This window comes from Clinocottus analis, unplaced genomic scaffold, assembly GCF_023055335.1.
Source record: "Clinocottus analis isolate CAN_PGR_092001 unplaced genomic scaffold, fCliAna1.0.p SCAF_16, whole genome shotgun sequence".
NCBI lineage: Eukaryota > Metazoa > Chordata > Actinopteri > Perciformes > Cottidae > Clinocottus > Clinocottus analis.
In genome coordinates, this window is record NW_027175887.1 from 3,551,399 (window position 1) to 3,571,459 (window position 20,061).

The following is a 20,061-nucleotide window of genomic DNA, read 5'->3' on the forward strand; positions in this document are numbered from 1 at the left end:
CTTCGAATGCCTCTGTCCATTTAAAAGAATATATCTTTCAGCCCCCTTCTGCTTTTTGAAGTGTTTCTCTTCTGCTTTCCTCTCGCTAGAAAAATGATGCACAAGGAGATTTCATTACTCTTTTTTTCCCTTTCTAATTTCATAAATCCTGGAAATTGCATGTCTGTTTCGAGGTTTAGAAGATTTTCCTGGCAGTCGCTGGTTCCATGATCACTCCGCCACCAGGGACTCTAATATCTGTTTTATGTGACCAGAAGGAATCTTATCAGATTTTCACATTGCATAAGTGAATTTGCTGGGATGTAAAAGCCTGCCAGAGAAGGGATATTTTCTCGGTGTCTACAAGTCAATTTGCCTTAACCGCATTTCCACGGTCAGCCCGACGAGTCGGCCTCGTCTGAAACCCGACCCGGCTCCCTCGCTCCATTCTGCCTGGCTGCAGTTGAGGGCTGAAGTTAAGTGGTGTCGCCGGGTCTTTTTGAAAAAGTAACGCACTTTAGTCGCGAGGAGGGCGTCGCTGACTGTGAATGGGATGGCGTGGTTGCCTCTGTGGCGGACGCACTGGACCTTGCCCGGAAAGCATTTAATTCAGGCATCATTCACTGTCGTTCTGCAACACGGGGTTTGCACAACAAGGTTGCTGGAGGAGGCGGTTCTAGATGTTGTTATATTCATTCATTGTTTCCTTTTAAAGCCCCTGCTCCCTGCTACTTTCAAAAGACCATCGGGGCAGAGTTTGCAGGGCTGGCTGTCACCGTTTGGCCCAACACAAAGCGCGAAAAGAGACTTTCAGCTCCTGGTTTAGTTCATCAGGCTCCGAGTTGTTCTTTTAAAAAAAAAATAATACAAATTGGAAACTGGGCCACAGAGATTAGCAGGAGACGGCTAGAGAACAGGTTCAGCAGCACAACCGTCAGCACTTGTCAGTCATAATCTCTTTTTTCCTCCCTCCCTTGGAGGTTTTAAGTCTCACGGAGGTCGGGGAGGACCGGAGAGGGAGGGGGTGGGAGGAAGCCTTTTGTTTATAGAAGAACAATGCTGCGCGTGAGACGGCCGGCCCCCGGGCCCCGAGTCAAAACAGAGCAGACAGGCGAACAGGCAGACCGGGCGGAGGGGGATGGAGGGAGGGGGGGAGGTCTACCGTTCCCCCGAAGATGTGTCAGACTGTCTGGCGGGTCGGGTCAGCGCACCAGACTGGAGGAACCAGGTGGACAGGAAGGGAGGTTCAGACCGGGGTCACGGCGAGCTGGCGGGGCCGAAAGACATTTGTTTAGGTTCACACGCGGTTGTGATTCCACGTAACGAGAAGATCGGCTGATGTTTTGAAACGCCTCCGCCCCCCCCCCCATCCCCCCTTTCTCTTATTAGGCTTCCAGACAGATTTTGACTTTGGATGGCGATGGTGTAATATTAGCAGGCGCGTTGTTCCCACACACACACCCCTCATTTCCTCCAGCTCGTAGGCTCCAGTGTAACGGTTAACCTCAGAGCAACAGGCTACAAACCCTCAATCCCCCACGCTCGCTCTTTTCTGTTCCCATGCTCCGCCGTGTGTGCGTTTACATGTGTGTGTGTGTCTGTGTGTGTCGGCTCACAGCGCACAAAAGTAGGCCCCCGGTTCCATTTTGTCTCGTCCAGCGATTGCTACCATGGTTACACCCCCCCCCCCCCTCCCCCCCCTCAGACGTCACGTGACCTCTCCCTCCCCAGGTGTTTGGCTTGCGTCTGGGCGGGCTTTCATTGATTCGCCGGCACAGTGGGGCTCTTTGTGCGGCGGCCTGTGAGAAACCGGGCCCGTCCTCTCCCCACAGGTGGAGCTTCAACTTCACCCCAAAGTGTCTCTCGGCCCGCAGGAGCTGCCGCTGATGATTGTTTTTACATTTTTTTTATCAGGGCGCAGGGCAAAGGACGGTGCCGAGCAAAAATCAAACCGATAACTCAGTCGTGTGAGGTGCTTGTTAAGCGTTGGGTGGAGGGAGCAGACCAGTCCGAGCACCAACGGCTCCTCACGTGAGCCGCCAGGTCACGTTCCCCCTCCGCCACGGACACGACTGCTAAGTATTCGTTTCAAGCGGTCGGTGCGTAAACCGCCGAGTGCGCGTTTGGTCCGTGGTCTGATTTCGACTCCCAATACTCAGGGAAAGAGAAGTGGGCCTTCAGCCTCTGAGGTTTTTAATGCTCATTCATTAGATGGAGGGATCCCTGCTCAGTAAAGCTGCGATAACGGAGCAGAGAGACGAATCGCTCGTTACAGAAATTGCGTTGGAAAAGTCCGCCGTGGTCTCAAATACGTCTGCAAGTGGAGGCTTCTTCTTCTTCTTCTTCTTCTTCTTCTTCTTTGTTTATTGTCTCCTCCTTTTCTTTTTTAAAAAAAAATGTCCGTGCCCGTCTCAGCGCTGCAGTCTCCGGCTGTGCGATGCAGCGAAGACCGGAATGAGAAACGAGGCGACACAGAGACCCTTCTCTGTGTCGCCTCCAGGCTCGCCGTCGCCATGACAACGGAGGATTTTTGGATGGGCGGAGGTGATGCACAGGCAGGAGGGGGGGGGCTACATGCTGCTTTTTATCCTCTGTGTGTGTGTGTGTGTGTGTGTGTGTGTGTGTGTGTGTGTGTGTGTGTGTGTGTGTGTGTGTGTGTGTGTGTGTGTGTTTTCTCGTGACCGAGGAGGAGGAAGTTGAAGCCCACCAGGACTGTGATGATGTCATCTCCCCACTTCCTGCTCAATACGCTCCCGACGGATCAAACTCGTCTCTTCGACTGGTCGCAGGAAATGTGCGCTGATTCTTTAAGTGCACCGTTTAAAGACAATTGAATCACGCAGATGAAAATGTAGTCCAAGCTAATGTCAAATTGGAAACTTCACTAGATTTATTATGATGACAAATAAACGTATTGGCAGAAAATGAATCCAAACTAATCTGACGGTCCAGTCCTCCGTGGAGCCGGGCTTCTTTCTTCTCTGCGATGATTTGCTACTTTTCTGTCATATGATAGTAATCCTAATTTTGACGTTTTTGGGGGAAAGTGAGTTTGCGCTCACGTGGCGACTCGTCTCGCGCTCTGAACATGGTCTGACCTCCTCACCTCGTGTTCAGTCTGGCGCCCCGGCACACTGTTTGGTTGCTGCTCCCCGAGAGCGGCGTTGCCACGGAACGGCGATGGTGTGACTCCAGCTGGCGTCTGAAATGAGCTTTTTAACAATTTCTAGTTTTCCCATCATTTGTTAGGTGCTGCGTGTGTGTGTCCCTCACATTGCGGGGTTGACTGTGTGTGTGTGTGTGCTGACGTATGTGTCTCTCTTCCTTTTTTTGATGTAAGGGCAGAAAGAGAGAGAGGCACGTAATTGTCGGTGCGTGAGCGTGAGAGCGGCGGTCCAGGGCGACCAATAAAACAGCAGATTTACGACGCTGCCCTGGAGGTGAACGCTCGCCCACTTCCTTTTCTCCGGGAAGGCTTCTCTCATCACGACCCCCTTCCCCGTAACAGCGTAACATTTTGGGGCGCTCCTTTGTGTGCCGGCGAGGGCGAAGAGGCCCGGCCATTTCTGTTAGTGTCATTACGTGAAGCTTTTTTAGCGCCAGGAAAAAATAAATATGTAATGGACTTTGACGTGTTGTTGGGTCTTTTAACTTCTGATGAATCCTTAGGCTGAATGAAATGTTTTCACCATTGGATCCAAAAATATGACGCTTTTTCTTCCAGTGTTTCCCTCCTTTACACGTTACACCCTCCTGCCTGCTTGCCCTACATTCAGATCCCCCCTCTCCAGTTTATTTATAATCACTTCAGAAGCGTCTTTCTCGCACTTTGAGGTAAAACAACGTCATTAGAGACTTTTACAAGCCGGGTGTGTTAGGCATTCAAATTAATGCAGACAAAAGGGGCGGAGAGGAGGAAGCGTGAGGAAATGCGGTGAAAAGAAAGAAAGAACTGCAGTTCCTCAAATGGCCACTTGAGGTCGGCTTCAAAAGCGAGTCAGTCCCCATAGACCCCAATGTTAAAATGCTCAACTTCACAGCAGAAATAAACATATTTACATCCGGGTATGAACACGGTTTTTGGTCTCTGTAGCGTCATGATAACTGCTTGTTGTCATGATGACTGCTTCCATGTTTTACACAGTTCATGATGATACAACTCTGTGTTGTGACTAATTGGTGGTGCAAACTAAGTTTAAGCTTGTGACCGGCATGCTTTTTAAAACGTCAGCTTGTGTGTATCGAGTCTCTTCCAGACGTGGCGGCCCTTTCACTCCGCTGCCGTGTGTGTCACGTGCGTCTTTATAATGACACGCGCTTGCGACATAAAATCCCAAAATAAACGCTCCCACAGTTCTACTTCAAGTGAAGGTCAACTCTGGTCTGTCTGTGTGTCGTTCCAACATTTCATAAGGACTGTCTTCCTCCGTGTGCGGTGGCGGTTGGATACCGCTGCGTCCTGATTGCCGTCCTCGCGCTCGCCCTCTGCGGCCTCAGACTAATTGGCTTCCCTGCCACCATTGTCTCCCCGCGTTTGCTATACCAGCGTTTTATTTTTCCTGTTCTGTTTCCAGCTGTAATCAGGCCCTCTTGTATGTTTTCACAAGCAGCCCGTAGAGGTATGACTGTGTAGTTGCCGCTCGGGCCACGTTGTGTCTCAATTTGTCCTTTCTGTTGCCTCTTTGTTCCCGTCTGGACTTTTGTTGCCGCGGCCTTACCGTGCCATCGAGGTATATTTCCCATTTGTTCACTGTTCTTTCTCTTCACCTCCTGTGGATTTATAGCATCGTGACGAGGGAATGTAGTACTCAATGTTTTTTCCCCCCCTCTGGAAACGCCATCAAATCCCTGTTGTTTTTTTTTACATCCCGCACATGTTGTCCTTGGCGTGTGGGGTCAGACGCATCGTGGAAACACACACAACTGTCACCTGTTACCTTACTGCACCTCAGTCACCTCCAAGCTCGCACACATCTGCACGTATTCCTCTGTGGCGCTCAATGATGAATTAGATCAGTGGAGAACAAGTTGTGTCAGGGTCGTGTGTGTGTGTGTGTGTGTGTCCACACGTGCACAGGCTCGTCTATGTGTCTATGAAGAGCCCGACAGAAAGCGATGCATACCAGATGTTGTAGAAACGAGGTGGGTTTCACTGGGACGTAACACATTCCCAGGGTTGTTTGCGGGAAGAAATTCTTCCTCATCTGCCGGGCATGTTCTTCCTCCTCCTCCTCTTCCTCCTCCATCTACCCAGGAGGGTATGCATTCAGTTCACTCTCCTTCCCTTCTGTCTTTCTTAATGGTGGTCTTTGTCATTAAACCCACAATTGTGTGTTTGTGTTTGTGTCCACACGCATACGTAGAAAAAAAACAACTAGTGATTTGTCTATTTTAATTCCGGCGACACGGCACTCAGAAAGTCCGTCCTCTTGTTTCATGGCGGGCAAAAATGGTTCCAGCTCCGGCCTGAAGGGATTCAGGGTGATATTTGATATGGTGTGTGTGTGTCTGAGTATGTGTGGAAGGGGATGGGGAGTGTAGGGGGTGCAGTGCAGATTGAATGGCTTAAGTCTGCCACTATGGGTGTGCCTTTGTCTATTTGCTTTAGCGATGTCTGAGCACTCTCACCTGCGCATGAAGCGAGTGGGAAACAGACAGACGGCTCGGGCTGCAACTCATCATTGTTCTGTGGTCTTCAATCAATCAATCAATCAATCAGTTGTGACTTCATCTTTCCTGACCGTCGCGTTACGTCTGCAGCCCTGGAGCTGGACCAGACGGCCCTGAAGGTGTGAAATGAGCTCATGTGGCAGCGGGACGCCTGTCACAAAGCAGCTGTCGTCCTTCGACCGGGCGGCTACAGCGTGAACAGAACCAGCGCCACGTGTTTGCTGTCTGGATGCGATTAAGAGATTTGGGCAGTGGACTCATCCTCCACGCTTTCACTGCTTCAGAAAAGCTCTTCATACATATTTGGCTACACGCTGATTTATTACCCGGACAGGTAAATTAAAAAAAGATAAAAAATCAAGGCTAGAAAAAGACAAGATTAATTACATCTTATCTTTTATTTCTCCCCCCCTCGTGAATCCAGACCACTTTCTGTTCCTCCGAAAAAACCTTATCGCACTGTATCTTATCGCCAGCACAGTATTTCCAATGTGCCTGACTCACAGGATGTCACTGTGACTCCAGACGCCCGGGTGGTGACGGAGCATCCTCCTCCGTCCACACATACACAGGAGGAGAGTGGGCGGGGCTCTGCCTCATCACCACGGCAACCGCCTCCCTTTTAAGAGGGTCGACCTCGGGCTGCTTTGGGAAAGAGAGACACCCCCCCCCCCCTCTCTCTCCGTAGCTCAAAGGCTGGATTTTGAAATGAGTGACTCTTTTTTATACGCAAGTGGTTTCATTCTAACGATACAATGAGTGTTAATTTCCAAAGCAGCCGCTTCCTTTGCTTCAGCTGGTGAGGTCCTGATGAGCAGACGGGTTGCGTAATCTGCCCCCCTAGTCGGCTGCAGTGCTGTTGTTTTCCTGGACAAATTGTTTGCACATCCCTTTTTTTTAACATACACAGCTTCTCAAGAAAAACGCCAAATACGGAAACAAAAACTCCTTACCAGTTTTGATTTTAATGTTAAATGAACGCTGAACTCTTCTTTTCTTTCTCTCTTTCAGTCCTCTGCGCCAAAAACCTGGTGAAGAAGGACTTCTTCCGTAAGTATCTGCAGATCCCAGCTGTCCGTGATGATGGTGTGTGTGTGTGTGTGTGTGGGTGTGTGTGATGCGCGCTCTGTTGAAATGGAGACACACACAAGGGTCACTTTGGGCTGATAAAGTTTGGCTTCCTTCAACGACACACTGGGGTCTCCTTGTTCAGCCATTTCATCGGAGAGGGACGTTTCCCTGCATGAGTCCTCGTGAAGTCTTGTCCACGTTCTGCACAATGACTTTAAAGACTGACGTACTGTCTCCACAATAAGGTTTTGCAGCGAGTATATTTCCAACCTTTCTGCAGCCACTCTGCATTAAAACACCAGCACAGTTCATTTTGTCCACCAAAGGCTGTTTCACTCTGGTGTGTAGGTGTCTGAAGTGTTGTGTGTGTTTGGGTGTGTTTGGGTCAGGCTGTCATGGTGAGTGAGCATGTAAAGGCCTTCTGCTCGCTCAGGTGGTTTCTGCGGTGCCCATTCCTGCCATTCCAGCTCTGGAGCTGAGCAAACACTCAGCGAGGGAGCCGGTGGAGAGCAGCACTGCCACCTGATGTGTGTGTGTGTGTGTGTGTGTGTGTGTGTGTGTGTGTGTGTGTGTGTGTGTGTGTGTGTGTGTGTGTGTGTGCAAACATCTTTACACAAATACCGCAGGCCAGCGCATACGTCACTTTCAAACATCTGCTGATAAAACGAGCAATAGTCATGCGGTGTACTTCCACACCCGCTCAGTGAGAGCGGCGCTGGACTGGAAGAGTGGCCAGGAGGCCACCGACCAGCACCTTGAGGAAAAACAGGGGAAAATCCATTTGAAATATACGTTGGATTCGCGCGCCGTAAACATTGCTGTTGCAGTCAGAACCGCAGGCCTCTCTTTTAGAGACAACGGTGAAGCTAATTGAGTCGTTAAAAAGTTCTCCACAGCGGTCCACATCACAAGCCACAAGTGCAATTTGATTAAACTGACGAAGAAGAATGAACCTGAATGGAAAAACAACAAAAAAGGACCTTTGTGAAGACCTGTGAGGAGAAGCATCCTGGCATCTGCATCGTGTTTTAATGACACAAAATAAAAGACAGGCTTTTGATGCCAGATTAACCTTTTTTTTAAGTTGATGTCAAGCTAAAACAGCTGTAGTTATGCACATCGATACTTTTCAGTCTGAAAATAAACAGTGACGGCAGAACAACAGTGTCGTCGACGCCACAGCATCCTGGTTAATCACGAGCTCACGCCGCTGCGTTGTGTTGCATTTGTGTCTGGTTTTAATGTCTGTCATTTGTTGTGCTGAGCGTGGTGTTTTCCTCTCTCCTCCCCCCCTGCAGGCCTCCCTGATCCCTTTGCCAAGGTGGTGGTGGACGGTTCGGGGCAATGCCACTCGACAGACACTGTGAGGAACACGCTTGACCCCAAGTGGAATCAACACTATGACCTGTGAGTCCCAGACACCTCAACGCAGCCGTTCACTCCTCACATCTGTTCTCAAAGAAAATATCAGATTCCTTCTTGGTTTATTTGAATACCTCCCACCGTCCACAAGACTCCGTCTGATTTCAAACGGCGGTTTGAGGCCCGCGGCCCGGGGCCATTACAATGCCTCACAATTTTTAACGTCTTTCTTGATTTAACCTCAATGAGTGAGCACACTGCGAAGCGGCAGGCCGTGTCATTAACGGGACCTAAACAGCACCAGATGCAAACAGCTCTTGCATCTGGTCTCTCACTTATCCAGATATTATGTAATGACATAACTCTTCAGCAGAGCGAGCCTGAAAACGTCCCTCTGAGCGGTGCGTAGAGAGACCAATAGTATTTTCCTCCATTGACTGAAACACGTGCATGTCTTGTTGTACTCTCGCTGCCTTTCCCCAAAGATGGTCTGTCCCGTGAAGGGAACGTGGGGGGGGGAGGGAGCCGGGAGCGCGTGAGTGAAAATGTGAGAGTGAAAGTTTCCAGTATTCTCCCCGATGTTTATCCAACCGCCACGCGCAGCCAACGAGCGAGAGGAAGCACATGTCTCCGTTTGTTTGGTTGCTGGGGATACAGGACCCCCTCTCTCTCTGCGAGGCTGTTAAATTAGCGGCTCATGTCACATTTGACAAGAGGGGAAAAAGTCCTGTGTGTGTGTGTGTGTGTGTGTGTGTGTGTGTGTGTGTGTGTCTTCGTCGATGGATCGATGGAGAAGGGCTCACCAGAGCTCCTCTGCCCTAATGTGTCCCAGGGGGCAGCGCAGACTCGGCTGTTCGGAGTTTTATGTGCAAATGGCCGCCGTTCCTTTGCCAGTTTAACGTCTGTGTGCCCCCTTTTACTGTCCGCAGTGTTTATCGTCACGGCCCGGCAGAGGGACTCTCAGGTGCTGCGTTTTAATTGAGAAGGCAACAAAATCTGTCTGGCCGGCTGACACTTATTCAAACGGGACGCCTGGTGTTCTGCCTGCGAGCTCCAGCATTAACGCTGTTGGCAGAGACTCTTGCTTTCCATTTAAGTGTGTGTGTGTGTGTGTGTGTGTGTGTGTGTGTGTGTGTCCGGGGTTTTACTCCCCCGTGAACTCTGACCCTCACACCATCGTTGCGGGATGGTGGCCGACGTGCCGAGGGAGCTCACGCGGTCTATGCGGCTGCCCCGCCTCCCAGCGGCGGCATGGGGTCGTATTTTATGAAACATTAGCTCGACACATAACACTCTTGTCAGTTGTCAGTTTGACGGACAGGCCGATTATTAGTCATGTAATGATGTTTTTCCAGGGCCTTCGTCTTCAGCGTGTCACAAAGTGTGTTTTCAGGCACTTCTTTGGCGTCTCCCTCCGGTGTGCACTCACTCCATCACGTTCGGTTCATTAGGAGCTCGTCAAATACGGTATTATTAAGTTATACATCTGCAATGTTAAGCACAGAGTCTAGACTCAAATGATTTACGCCCACGCATCCATCCATCCTCCTCCCACCGTCCGAGCCGAGTTGCTATGGAGGCACACCAGTCAGATCCTTAGTGTTTCTGTGCAGATTAGGTGTGTAACAGATCTGTCAATCAATTTGAGAACATCTGCAGGCTGCAGTCCCGACCAGTGAATGTTAGTGTGTCGGGCCTTCCCCTCTTTTTTTTTTTTTTTTCCCGTGTTGTTTTGTATCGCGGATTGGGACTCGGGTGTTGCTGGAATGAAAATGCTCTTCTTCCACGTTGACCATATGTTCTTGGCAGTAACGTTCAGGGCAAAGCAGTCAAAACATTGCCAAAGATGCCTCTCATATGAATGCAGTCTGCCATATAAAAGGATGTATTTAGAAAGCACATCTGACTCTTTAAATCAGCTGCTTCTCCTTTTTATTGCCATTTTCCCATTGTCTCTTGTGCAGTGTGTGTGTGTGTGTGTGTGTGTGTGTGTGTGTGTGTGTTAGTGCGTGTGCGCTCCTGCCTGTGACTGGTATTAAAAATCTGAGCCAGACTAATGAATTTTATTGCGTGGAGGGTGATCCAGATGACTGGGGTTTGGTTGTAATACTTCCCTCCCGTCACGTCTGTCTGACATTGCAGCTCTCGCTCACATCGCACCCCAGACAGGCATTTGGCATTGACTCAAAATGTCCAGACGACTTACTCACAGCCCCATTGTTTCATATCCCTTTTGGTAAGCGGCATGATAATTACAGTGGGATGCAGTTCTGCGAAGCGTACAAGCGATTACTCTTAGACTGACGGAGGGAGGCCACCCGAGCAGACGAGATACCATCACTGCCCGGCGCAGGAGGAGGAGAAGGAAGGAGGCGAGGATGGAGGGAGCTGATCTGGCCGTCTGTACGCAACAGAAGTCACAGGACCATGTTCTTTACCTGCGCACCACTCGTTTGTCCTGACATGTTCTCCAGACATTCACGGTCCCCAGAGGGTGCATCCTCCCTTTAGCGGCCCCTTTTCCCTCCCCTCTTGTGCCACCCTGACGTTGACTCGCTGAAATGAGAACAGAAGCGGGACAGGCAATACCACTCAGATCCACACGCACGACGGTCAAATCGGCGGCCATTTTTAAGTAGTTAGCAAGCTAGCTAGCCAGCCATCTTTCTGCGGAGCTGCGTCCACCCTCTGCAATATTACGTAACGCCGTCACCGTAACAACTTTCAACAATCACCATTTCCTTTTGTGACGACCACGGAAAACAGTCCAATGTCTACTGATCTACTCCCATCTGTTTCCATTACATTTCATTATCACATTTATGTTCGCTCCCCACCCAATGTAGCGTCATAAATAATGAAGTCACATTTTAATTGTCCAATTCTTTTTGGGTTTATGACCACATACCTGCATCCTCCTCAGCCTGAGGCTCAAAGCATCGTTCTGCCAGAGTGCAGCTCAACTTATTCTTGTCATCGCTCGTGCTGAGCGAGCGCTTCCTCTCGTCGTGCGACGCTTATCCATAATGTCATCAGTTAGAAATGTATAAAATGTGAGAAATACGGTGATTTTCCTTTTTCTTCCAGCAGATGTGAATACGGTGTTATTTACAGTCGAGTCAACAAACTTCCCCTGAACTGCTTGAAAATAGTTTACTCGGAAGCAAACGACCCTTGAATTATATTACAGCGTGATTGATGGCTGTTTATACTTAATTACATTTCCAATTAAGCTGCTATAATCAAGCTGCTCATTGGTGCTCTTCATATATTCGGAGGAAATAGTTCCCTTAAAGGGTCACAGAGGCCAAACCAAACCAAACGGGGCTGGAGAACACTGTTTTTCCACCGTCTGAAAGATTGTTGTTTTCACGGTCGTCTCTCTCTCTACTGTACGTCTCCTCTCTCGCTCCTCCTGGTGTGTGTGTGTGTGTGTGTGTGTGTGTGTGTGTGTGTGTGTGTGTGTGTGTGTGTGTGTGTGTGTGTGTGTGTGTGTGTGAATGATTCACAGGATCACAGTGGTGCTCCGTCTCATACGCAGACGCTCGGGGTCAGATTCACGCGCTCCTGTGCGCTGGCTGGAAAGTCCCTCTCCTCCACCCCACCTTCCTCTTCCTCTTCCGCCTCCAACGTCCCGACTGAGTCTCGCAGTGCGCCGCGTGCCGGCCCCCCTGTGGACGACGTGTCTCTGCTGGGGACTGGATGATTCTGGTGGCGTCCGCGAGAGGGCCATTATTGAATCTTCATCATGTTTTCCTTTCCCCTCTCTTCCCCTCAGATACGTCGGAAAATCAGACTCCATCACCATCAGCGTGTGGAACCACAAGAAGATTCACAAGAAGCAAGGGGCCGGTTTCCTGGGCTGCGTCCGCCTTCTGTCCAACGCCATCAACCGCCTTAAAGACACAGGCTGTAAGTGTCAGTATTACTCCATTCCTTCCTACGCTTGTACGTCTCTAAGCTGAGTGTTTAGAGATGAATGCTGAATGGTTCCCTGTGGAGTTTCTGACCACCGAGACAAAATGGATCCCCGTTTGGTTTGAAAGGTGCACAAAGACGGACGTGCACCTGCGACACAGCCCTGCTTCCAGTTCTGCGCTTTTTTTGAAATTATAAACGGCTCTGCAAATGTTGTCAGTGGAAGGAATTTATTCAGCACGTCTGTCGAGCATCAAGGATACAAACAATGTGTTTCGGGGGTGATTTACATAACCTTTGTTTGTCGGGTGTTACAGTACACAAAGGTCACGTTAGAACATTTTTCATAACCCAGTTCAGGTGTCATGGTTCGGTTTTGTGTCAAAGACCGACACCAATTTAATGCTGAGGAAACATTTTGCCCCCTGGCAACTTTTTAAGAACTATTTTCAAAACCTTTTTCTTCTGTTAAACTGTACAAACAGACCATAATACACTAAAGCACTGAAAAGCATCTGTTATGCCATAAAACTGAAAACACCTAAATACATAGCGTAATAAAAACACTATACAACTTGGAGGAGTTTACAACAGGAGTGTGTTAATTAGTTCCACCTTAGCTTTATTTAAACATCAAAAGCATCCAGGTGACCGGCACATCTGGGGGATGCTGTCGAGTGTGCGTCACCACGCTGGACGTGTTTCTGTTCTCAGCGACGCCAACTCTGCCCGCTGCTGTCCGGCACCTCTGCCGTGTTATTTGTCGTAGTGTGACTGACTCAATTCAATTAGAAGTTTATTGAGTCCAGTACATGAGACACTTTCAAGGCTTATTCAAGAAAAAGAAGAAAGACAGTTCAGGTTCCTGTTACACATTGTGCACAACATTTTCCCAAATCGTTTTTCCCTCAGATTATACAATAAAAGGTCAAGTATGATGGGGTTTTGAGGGACTTTCCACTGCAACATTTTAGTTTTCGTTTCTGTTGTTAACATATAATCAATAAAGATGTTCAGCATAGTTTTTGCAACAAGTCCATGTGTGCTGCACATCAGTGTGACCGATCTACACCAGTATTCTGAATTCGTCTGTTTGCACCGACCCCGATGGTTTGGTACAAATGACGGTCACGACCCTCTTTGTTTGCGCCCGAGAACACTGCATGAGGTACTTTAAACTCTTGTATAAAGTATGTTTGTCAAAGTCTGTGTCATACGATACTACTTCCTTTTGCATTCTTAGAAAGCTGAAATATCTGTGCATAGAAAAGTCTGACAGGATAAAATGCTGTCAGACTTTTCTTATTTTTGTTGAGACAACTGCAATTAGTTTGTGCTGGTTTACTCCACAGATCGTTACAGCACTGTGTGTCATTTTACTGGCTATAAAATCACTGAGCTGTAACGCCGCGCCGACGTCCAGAACCTTTCATCCCAGATGCTGTCTTTGTCTTGAGTTGTGCAGAACAGTTGCAGCGCAACAGATCATGTTGCCAAACTACACAGGACTTGTTTGTGTTACTCGAGTGCGCTATTTCTGTTTTTTTGTTGCGCCAACTGTCGTTCATTATCCTCTCCACCGGGTTGGAGAGGAACTCTTGAATTATTAAATGCCGTTATTCGAGCCCTAATGGGAAAGCGAGGCTGTAATCCATCAAGCTGCACGTCTACCTGAAGTTATTAATGCCACGCTGCCGCTGTGGGGCCGGAGTGGCGGCTCACAGCGTAGCGCTCCTTTTCATTGTCCTGTCCCCGCTCACTCGGTCTGACAGAGGCCAGGCCGAGTGAGCGGGGTCAACTCTCCTGCCCGCCTGCCAGAGCAGAAAGAGCCAATCAGCATCGCCCCGCAATTACAGAAACAAATGTCTCATGTCAGAAGCTAACTGGATAAATGGAGACGGAGGCTTTAGTTAATGGCTCCCGGCACAAAGCCGTGCCAGACCGTTGTAGCTTCCACAAAGTCTTTCTTTTTCTTTTTTCCCCTTGCGGGCGGCGTACCTGCTCGGCGGGCACGCGCACGGCCTTCTGGGAAGAAACGGGAAAGAGTCCCGCCGCGCTTCCTAGAAGCCCCCTGACGCGGCCGTTTTCCTGGAGCGACTCAGGAAACCTGAACCGTGTGCCACAGCTGTGAGCGGTTTGCCTCTGCATTTCCTCTCTCTCCCCTGGCCTCCTCCTCACCCCTTGGTTTCCCCTTCAGTCTCCTCCACACACACACACACACACACACACACACACACACACACACACAAAATGCCATTGTAACTACACCCCCTCTATCTCCGTCTGCCGATCTAGACAACCGGTCATTTCAAGCAGACACGCATAATTGCAGAGCTATTAAAGTGTAAGCGTAGATTTGTTGTGTTCGCTCTGTTGTGGTCGCCCGCCGTGAGCATTTGTCATTCTTTTTGTTTTCCCTGCACATACTTTTGTCCCCTCCGCGGGCCGTGGAGAGGCCATCGGGTTGACTGAAACGTGTGTGTGTGTGTGTAATTGCAGAGTGTCTTGGGATGAATGGGACATTCATGCATGATTGCAGCGCGGCTGCGTCGTTGCGCGGCTGCATTTGCACGGACGTCAATGTGCGTCTGCATACATTCTGCGCGTGCTTTCCGTTTTCTCTGCAGCCCCCCCCTCCAAGGCCAGCCTTGTAGCGGTTTGACCATTGCCTGTTTAGGTCCCTGTTTAGTCTAGACAGACATCCTGGGCTGATCTGCATGACACCCAGACAACAGAGAGCAGATAGTGGCATTTCTCATGTCTGCAGGCAACTTGGACATTTTTTTCATTTTTTTTTCTTCTCCCCTTTCCGCCTGATCTCTCTGCTTCTCCCTCACTCTCGAATTCCTGCAGACTTTAAGAAGTTCAGACAAAGAGTTTCCAGACTTTGGCAGACGTTCGTGTCCATGCTAAGACTGAGCGGAATAGTGCGGGCTTTGTACTGACATTTGTCAAATGTTTGACCTCTGCATTTGAACCGACGCCCGCTGTGTAGCGACGCTCAGTGAGATTTTTTACAGCCCGTGGCTGCTCAACGGACCAGACCATCTGTTCCGGGGCAAAGCCAAGCCGTGGTCTGCAGGCAGGAGAGTGAGGGACGGATAATGAGGGAGAGAGGAATTGACTCCGAGTGATGTAAATGATCCGGGGCAATTGGGCTTGTCGGAGGACGGGGAAAATGCCTTTGCATGTAAATCTCTTGACACTGATGAATCCTCTCTTCTTCCCCTCTTCCTTTCATCTTTCTGTGTTCTCATCTCCTGTGTGTTTCTCTCTCTCTCTCTCTCTCTCTCTCTCTCTCTCTCTCTCTCTCTCTCTCTCTCTCTCTCTCTCTCTCTCTCTCTCTCTCTCTCTCTCTCCCTTTCTCTCCACAGACCAGAGACTAGACTTGAACAAGCTGAGTCCCAGTGACAGCGACACGGTCAGAGGCCAGATAGTGGGTGAGTACAGAAACAAGGAGACTCCTTGTATTAATCACAAAGCCCGTAATGTGCATCCATGTGTGCTCTATGCTATCTCAGTCCTCCTCCTATAAAATGTTTTGATTCAGTTCCATAACACCGGAGCCCTCCCCCGCAGATGGGAAAGATGAAAAATGCAACTTCCTTTTTAACCAGACCCTCCAGGATACCGCTGATAAAAATTGAACCCGGTTCCTGTTGCTCATAAACATAGATAGCTCCATTTTGTGCTCCGATAAAAAAATGTCTGCGCCTGCAACTGCGATCTGCTGTCTAGTAATGGCGTGTGCATCTGTCTGCCATGTGTTGCTGCAGTGAGCCTGCAGTCCAGGGACCGGATCGGCACCGGGGGCTCCGTGGTGGACTGCAGTCGGCTGTTTGACAACGATCTCCCCGACGGGTGAGCAGCTTTTGGGGGGAAATGTCTCCATCGTCTCAGGGCTCGGTTCTTTCTTCTTCTTCTTTTTCGTGCCTTCGAGTGCGGTGTATCTGAAGCATGATATTCGCATGTGTTGCTGCGTAACCGTGTCCGCTCACTGCCGCGTGTCTGTGTATGTTTTCCTCCGCCAGCTGGGAGGAGAGGAGGACGGCGTCCGGGCGAATCCAGTACTTGAACCACATCACGCGCACCACGCAGTGGGAGAGGCCGACCAGGTGAGTACACACCGTGCAGCCCGCAGACACTCCGACCCGGCAGGAGAGCGTACCTCCGACCCCCGCCGCTCCCAAACTGAGGGGGTCTGTGCAAAGCTAGAGTTGGCTCCTTGGAAAAAAAAGAAAAGAAAAGGTGTCAGACACACTGCTCCAGACAGTGGTGTTCAATGATGTGAGAGAGCCAGGGAAGTCACGCAGCTGACGAGAGCGGAAACAGAGGCGTCTCTGCCTTTTTGTATTTCGCTTCTTTTTATCGCTTCTTCCCGAGCTTGACCTCAGGCAGTCTCAGTGCTTTTGTTTTTAATGTTTGTGTGCTGCCCTGTATGGATTTTCCAGTTAGCACCTGAAGACTTGTTAAATGCTTCCTATTGATTTGCTGCTTTGTGTTTGCAGAGATGAGTTTCTCCTTTTTTTAACCCTGTAGCACCGTCTAATACGCTTTTGTATTTTATTTTTAAGGCCTGCACATGCCCGACAAATAAGCCACACAAAAGAACAAAATACTCACATGCAGATATTTCACATGAAAACTATTCATATCGGCAGCGATACGAAATTTGCGACAGTTGCAGCATTTTTTCAGTGAAAATACCACGAGAAGCCAGAGGACCAACTAGCAGCATCCTATTGATCCAGAGCAGCATCTGGCAGTCTGTCTGAGGTCAATTGTTCCACAGCCTAAGCTACTGTAAGCTATTTTATTGAGTTTCCTGAATGCAGTGAATCTCAGTTCCGCAGTGTGAATGTCTAGAGCTTTTATTGTGAAAGGTAAGAAAAGAAGTAGTGTATCTAGTATGCTCTGTAATCAGGTGCTGTCTTGGTTTGGACTCAGCCTCCGTGTTGTTGATCCCTTTTATTCGCTTAGAAAAAAACATTTTCAGAAAAAGAAGACAAAAAATCTAGTGACGTGCAAATGAGTCACGTAAAGGCCTTCAGGCCGCTGCGCCATGACCCGACCTCGTTCGTCTTTTCCTCTCCCCCCCTCTCAGGCCCGCGTCAGAGTACTCCAGCCCCGGCCGGCCTCTCAGCTGCATCGTGGACGAGAACACGCCCGTCAGCACAAACGGGGCCACGCCCACCACAGTGTTGCCGCCCATCAACGGTGACCAGCGGATCCAGGAGAGACGGGTCCGCTCCCAGAGGCACCGCAACTACATGAGCCGGACCCACCTGCACACGCCGCCGGACCTCCCTGAGGGATACGGTGAGTGGGGAGGCCGGCGCCGCGCCGCGTTTGCGAACGAGCACCGATCATCGAACCTCACCGGCCGGCTCGAATCCTCACGGCGGCCATGCTGTGTGTGGCGATGGTGGTGTTGCTGAAGGGGTGCTTGAGTTCATCTGACAGCAACATACGTTTAGAAGCCACGGCACTGAGCTGTTAACACTGTACAAGCGTTACCTTCTAGAGACGGATACATATTTAATATTCTGACTGCACCAGAGTGTGCCGGGGAAATATTATTTTTTTATCCGCTTGTGAGAGTCACCTCGACTTCGGACATGGTGTCATCGTTGTAATGCCGTTGTGTTGTCTGGGCTCAGCAAAGCAGCTAATCTGTGTCCTCGTTCAGTCCAGCGCCGCTCCGACGACGCTGCAGCTCCACACAAGGAGCCGGGAATACTGGCTCCATTTTAGACAATCTAATTTAATTGATCTGGCTGTTAAAGGCTGGCGGCAGCCACCACCCCCCCTCCTCCTCTTCCCGCTGTTCTCCTGTCTGCACACAGTCAAACAATCAGACGCATTCATGTAAAAGCAAACACACACGCACGCACAAGCTGCGATTCCGCACACCGGCCCAAAGGGAGTTGTGTTTATCCTCGCAGTAAAATCTTCTGTATGTTTTTGAGCCCGAGCCAAGGAAGCATATCTTTGCTCCCAGTCTGTCAGATTAGGAGGCTCCGAGCCGCCCTGCACTTGTCTCTCTCTCGCTCTCTCCGCCTCGGCCCTTTTGCTTTCTTAATTCTCGGGCAGCTCCTGCGAAACCTGTCAGCGCCTCTGGTTCTCCTCATGTTTGGCGAACGCCGGCCAAGAGATGTCCCCCCGCATGTCGAACATATATATATATATATATATATATTGCACACTCATCAGGGGGCGGAGGGTGATGTGTACATGCATGTTAAAGCAGGGCGGTAGGTCCAAAGGGATGCCAGAAGAGCTCTCTGGCAGGCCGTCTCATGGAAATATCTGTCAGGCGGTGATGAATGAGCTCACCAACTCGAAAGTCAGACAACCCCATCTCTCCTCTCCTTTCCGCTCCAATGTTCTTCACCCTGTCTCTCACCTCCTCCTCCTCCTCCTGGCTGCCTCTCGGGATCTCTACTCGCTCAGACAGTCCTTTTATCTCCGTCTGTGTGATCTCTCTTATAAACACAATCTGTCTGCATGTGGCACATGAATTAAACTCAATTTTGTTTTCCGTATATTTTCAACATTTGACGCGCCGAGGTCCAAGGCAAAAATGTTGTCGTGCCTCCGTTTTCAAATTGGATTCACATGATTGTATAACCACAGATGTCCAGATCTCATTTTGCTCAATCCTATTTTCATCCCTCGCCCCCTAACAGAGCAGAGGACCACGCAGCAAGGCCAAGTGTACTTCCTCCACACCCAGACGGGTGTCAGCACGTGGCATGACCCCCGAGTACCAAGGTAGGTTTTCACTGTCTGCCGTATAAGCTGCAAAGAATACAGAGAGAACAATAAAATGCATACAACAGAGTCCGCGGACGCTCAGAATCGCTATCATTCCTGACGGTCCTCCCGTATTCACCGTGACATCTGACATTGCACGCACCTCGTGTCATGGTCTCTTAGTTCCTGGTCCCCTTGTAGTTTTGCTGTAAACCTGCAGCTGGTCACGGCCCGAGGAGACCCCCCGTCACGGGGCTCTGAGCGATTCGCTCCCGGGGCCTCGCTCCGGGACACACGGCCAACAGCACACGGGTCTCGGTCGACAAACACCAGATGACCGAGGGCCATCCTCAGTCAGGCATGTGTGTCCTGCTGGTTCCCATATTCCAAAACGCCAACGCGCACGCTCGTAGATCTGCATGCGCAGAGACGGGCTTTACTGCACTCCAGACGCTATCAATAAAACATGACTGATATCATAATACCTGGCCGCTGCTCGCATTCTATCCGCCTGTGAGTGATGGCCGATGTTTTTATTGCCCTTGATAGGAGGCTCTTGGTCACGCCGCACCTCACCGGGTGCTCCTCAGACGGCTCCAACATTAGCAGATGGCTTAGCGGCCGAGCTCTCGGCGGCTCGCGAGGCTCCGGTCCCCTTTTTCTTGGCTTTAAACCTGCGGAGCGGAGCGGCCAAGAGCCAGCATCGCGAGCCTGCTGTAATTTTCTGAACCCTTTTGTCTCCGTGGAGTCCAGCCGAACGGGGTTGCAGGGCAGCAGTAAATAATGTCGATGGGAGGGAGAAGAAAACTAGAATAAAAGTGATTTCTCAGACATTTCGGAATTTCGCTGTCCGCCTGAGTCCAGTTAGTCAGTGTTATGGTATGTTTCATACCTTGTGTGTGCGTGTGTGTGTGTGTGTGTGTGTGTGTGTGTGTGTGTGTGTGTGTGTGTGTGTGTGTGTGCGTGCGTGTGTGCGTGCTCTGTGTCGCTCTTGTCCCCGGTCCTGCGCTGCCTCTGATTTTCCCGTATTCCTGCGTACTAATGCTTCAATGTGTGTTCCTTTGCTGCATTTCCAGAGACCTGAGTAATGTGAACTGTGAGGAACTGGGTCCTCTGCCTCCCGGGTGGGAGATCCGAAACACGGCCACCGGGAGGGTTTACTTTGTCGACCACAACAACCGAACCACGCAGTTCACAGACCCGCGCCTCTCCGCCAACCTGCATCTCGTGCTAAAGTGAGTGGGGTCAATGTGACTGCGCGTGAACCGGGGAAAAAAAACAACTTAAAGCGGTGCGTAGGAGCGG

General features: G+C 50.0%; 1 protein-coding gene across 3 annotated transcripts in view; it reads left to right on the forward strand.

Moving 5' to 3' along the window:
• smurf2 (SMAD specific E3 ubiquitin protein ligase 2) overlaps window positions 1-20,061 on the forward strand; it is a 41,515-nt gene that overhangs the window by 8,842 nt on the left and 12,612 nt on the right. For 2 of the 3 annotated variants that reach the window (XM_068578155.1, XM_068578156.1), the window contains 9 exons: window positions 6,661-6,699; window positions 8,019-8,127; window positions 11,861-12,000; window positions 15,375-15,440; window positions 15,777-15,861; window positions 16,032-16,115; window positions 17,105-17,319; window positions 18,690-18,774; window positions 19,833-19,991. In XM_068578155.1, the coding sequence (XP_068434256.1) occupies window positions 6,661-6,699; window positions 8,019-8,127; window positions 11,861-12,000; window positions 15,375-15,440; window positions 15,777-15,861; window positions 16,032-16,115; window positions 17,105-17,319; window positions 18,690-18,774; window positions 19,833-19,991 (982 nt within the window). The remainder of the gene's footprint in view (window positions 1-6,660; window positions 6,700-8,018; window positions 8,128-11,860; window positions 12,001-15,374; window positions 15,441-15,776; window positions 15,862-16,031; window positions 16,116-17,104; window positions 17,320-18,689; window positions 18,775-19,832; window positions 19,992-20,061) is intronic. The other variant, XM_068578157.1, reaches the window with a different exon arrangement.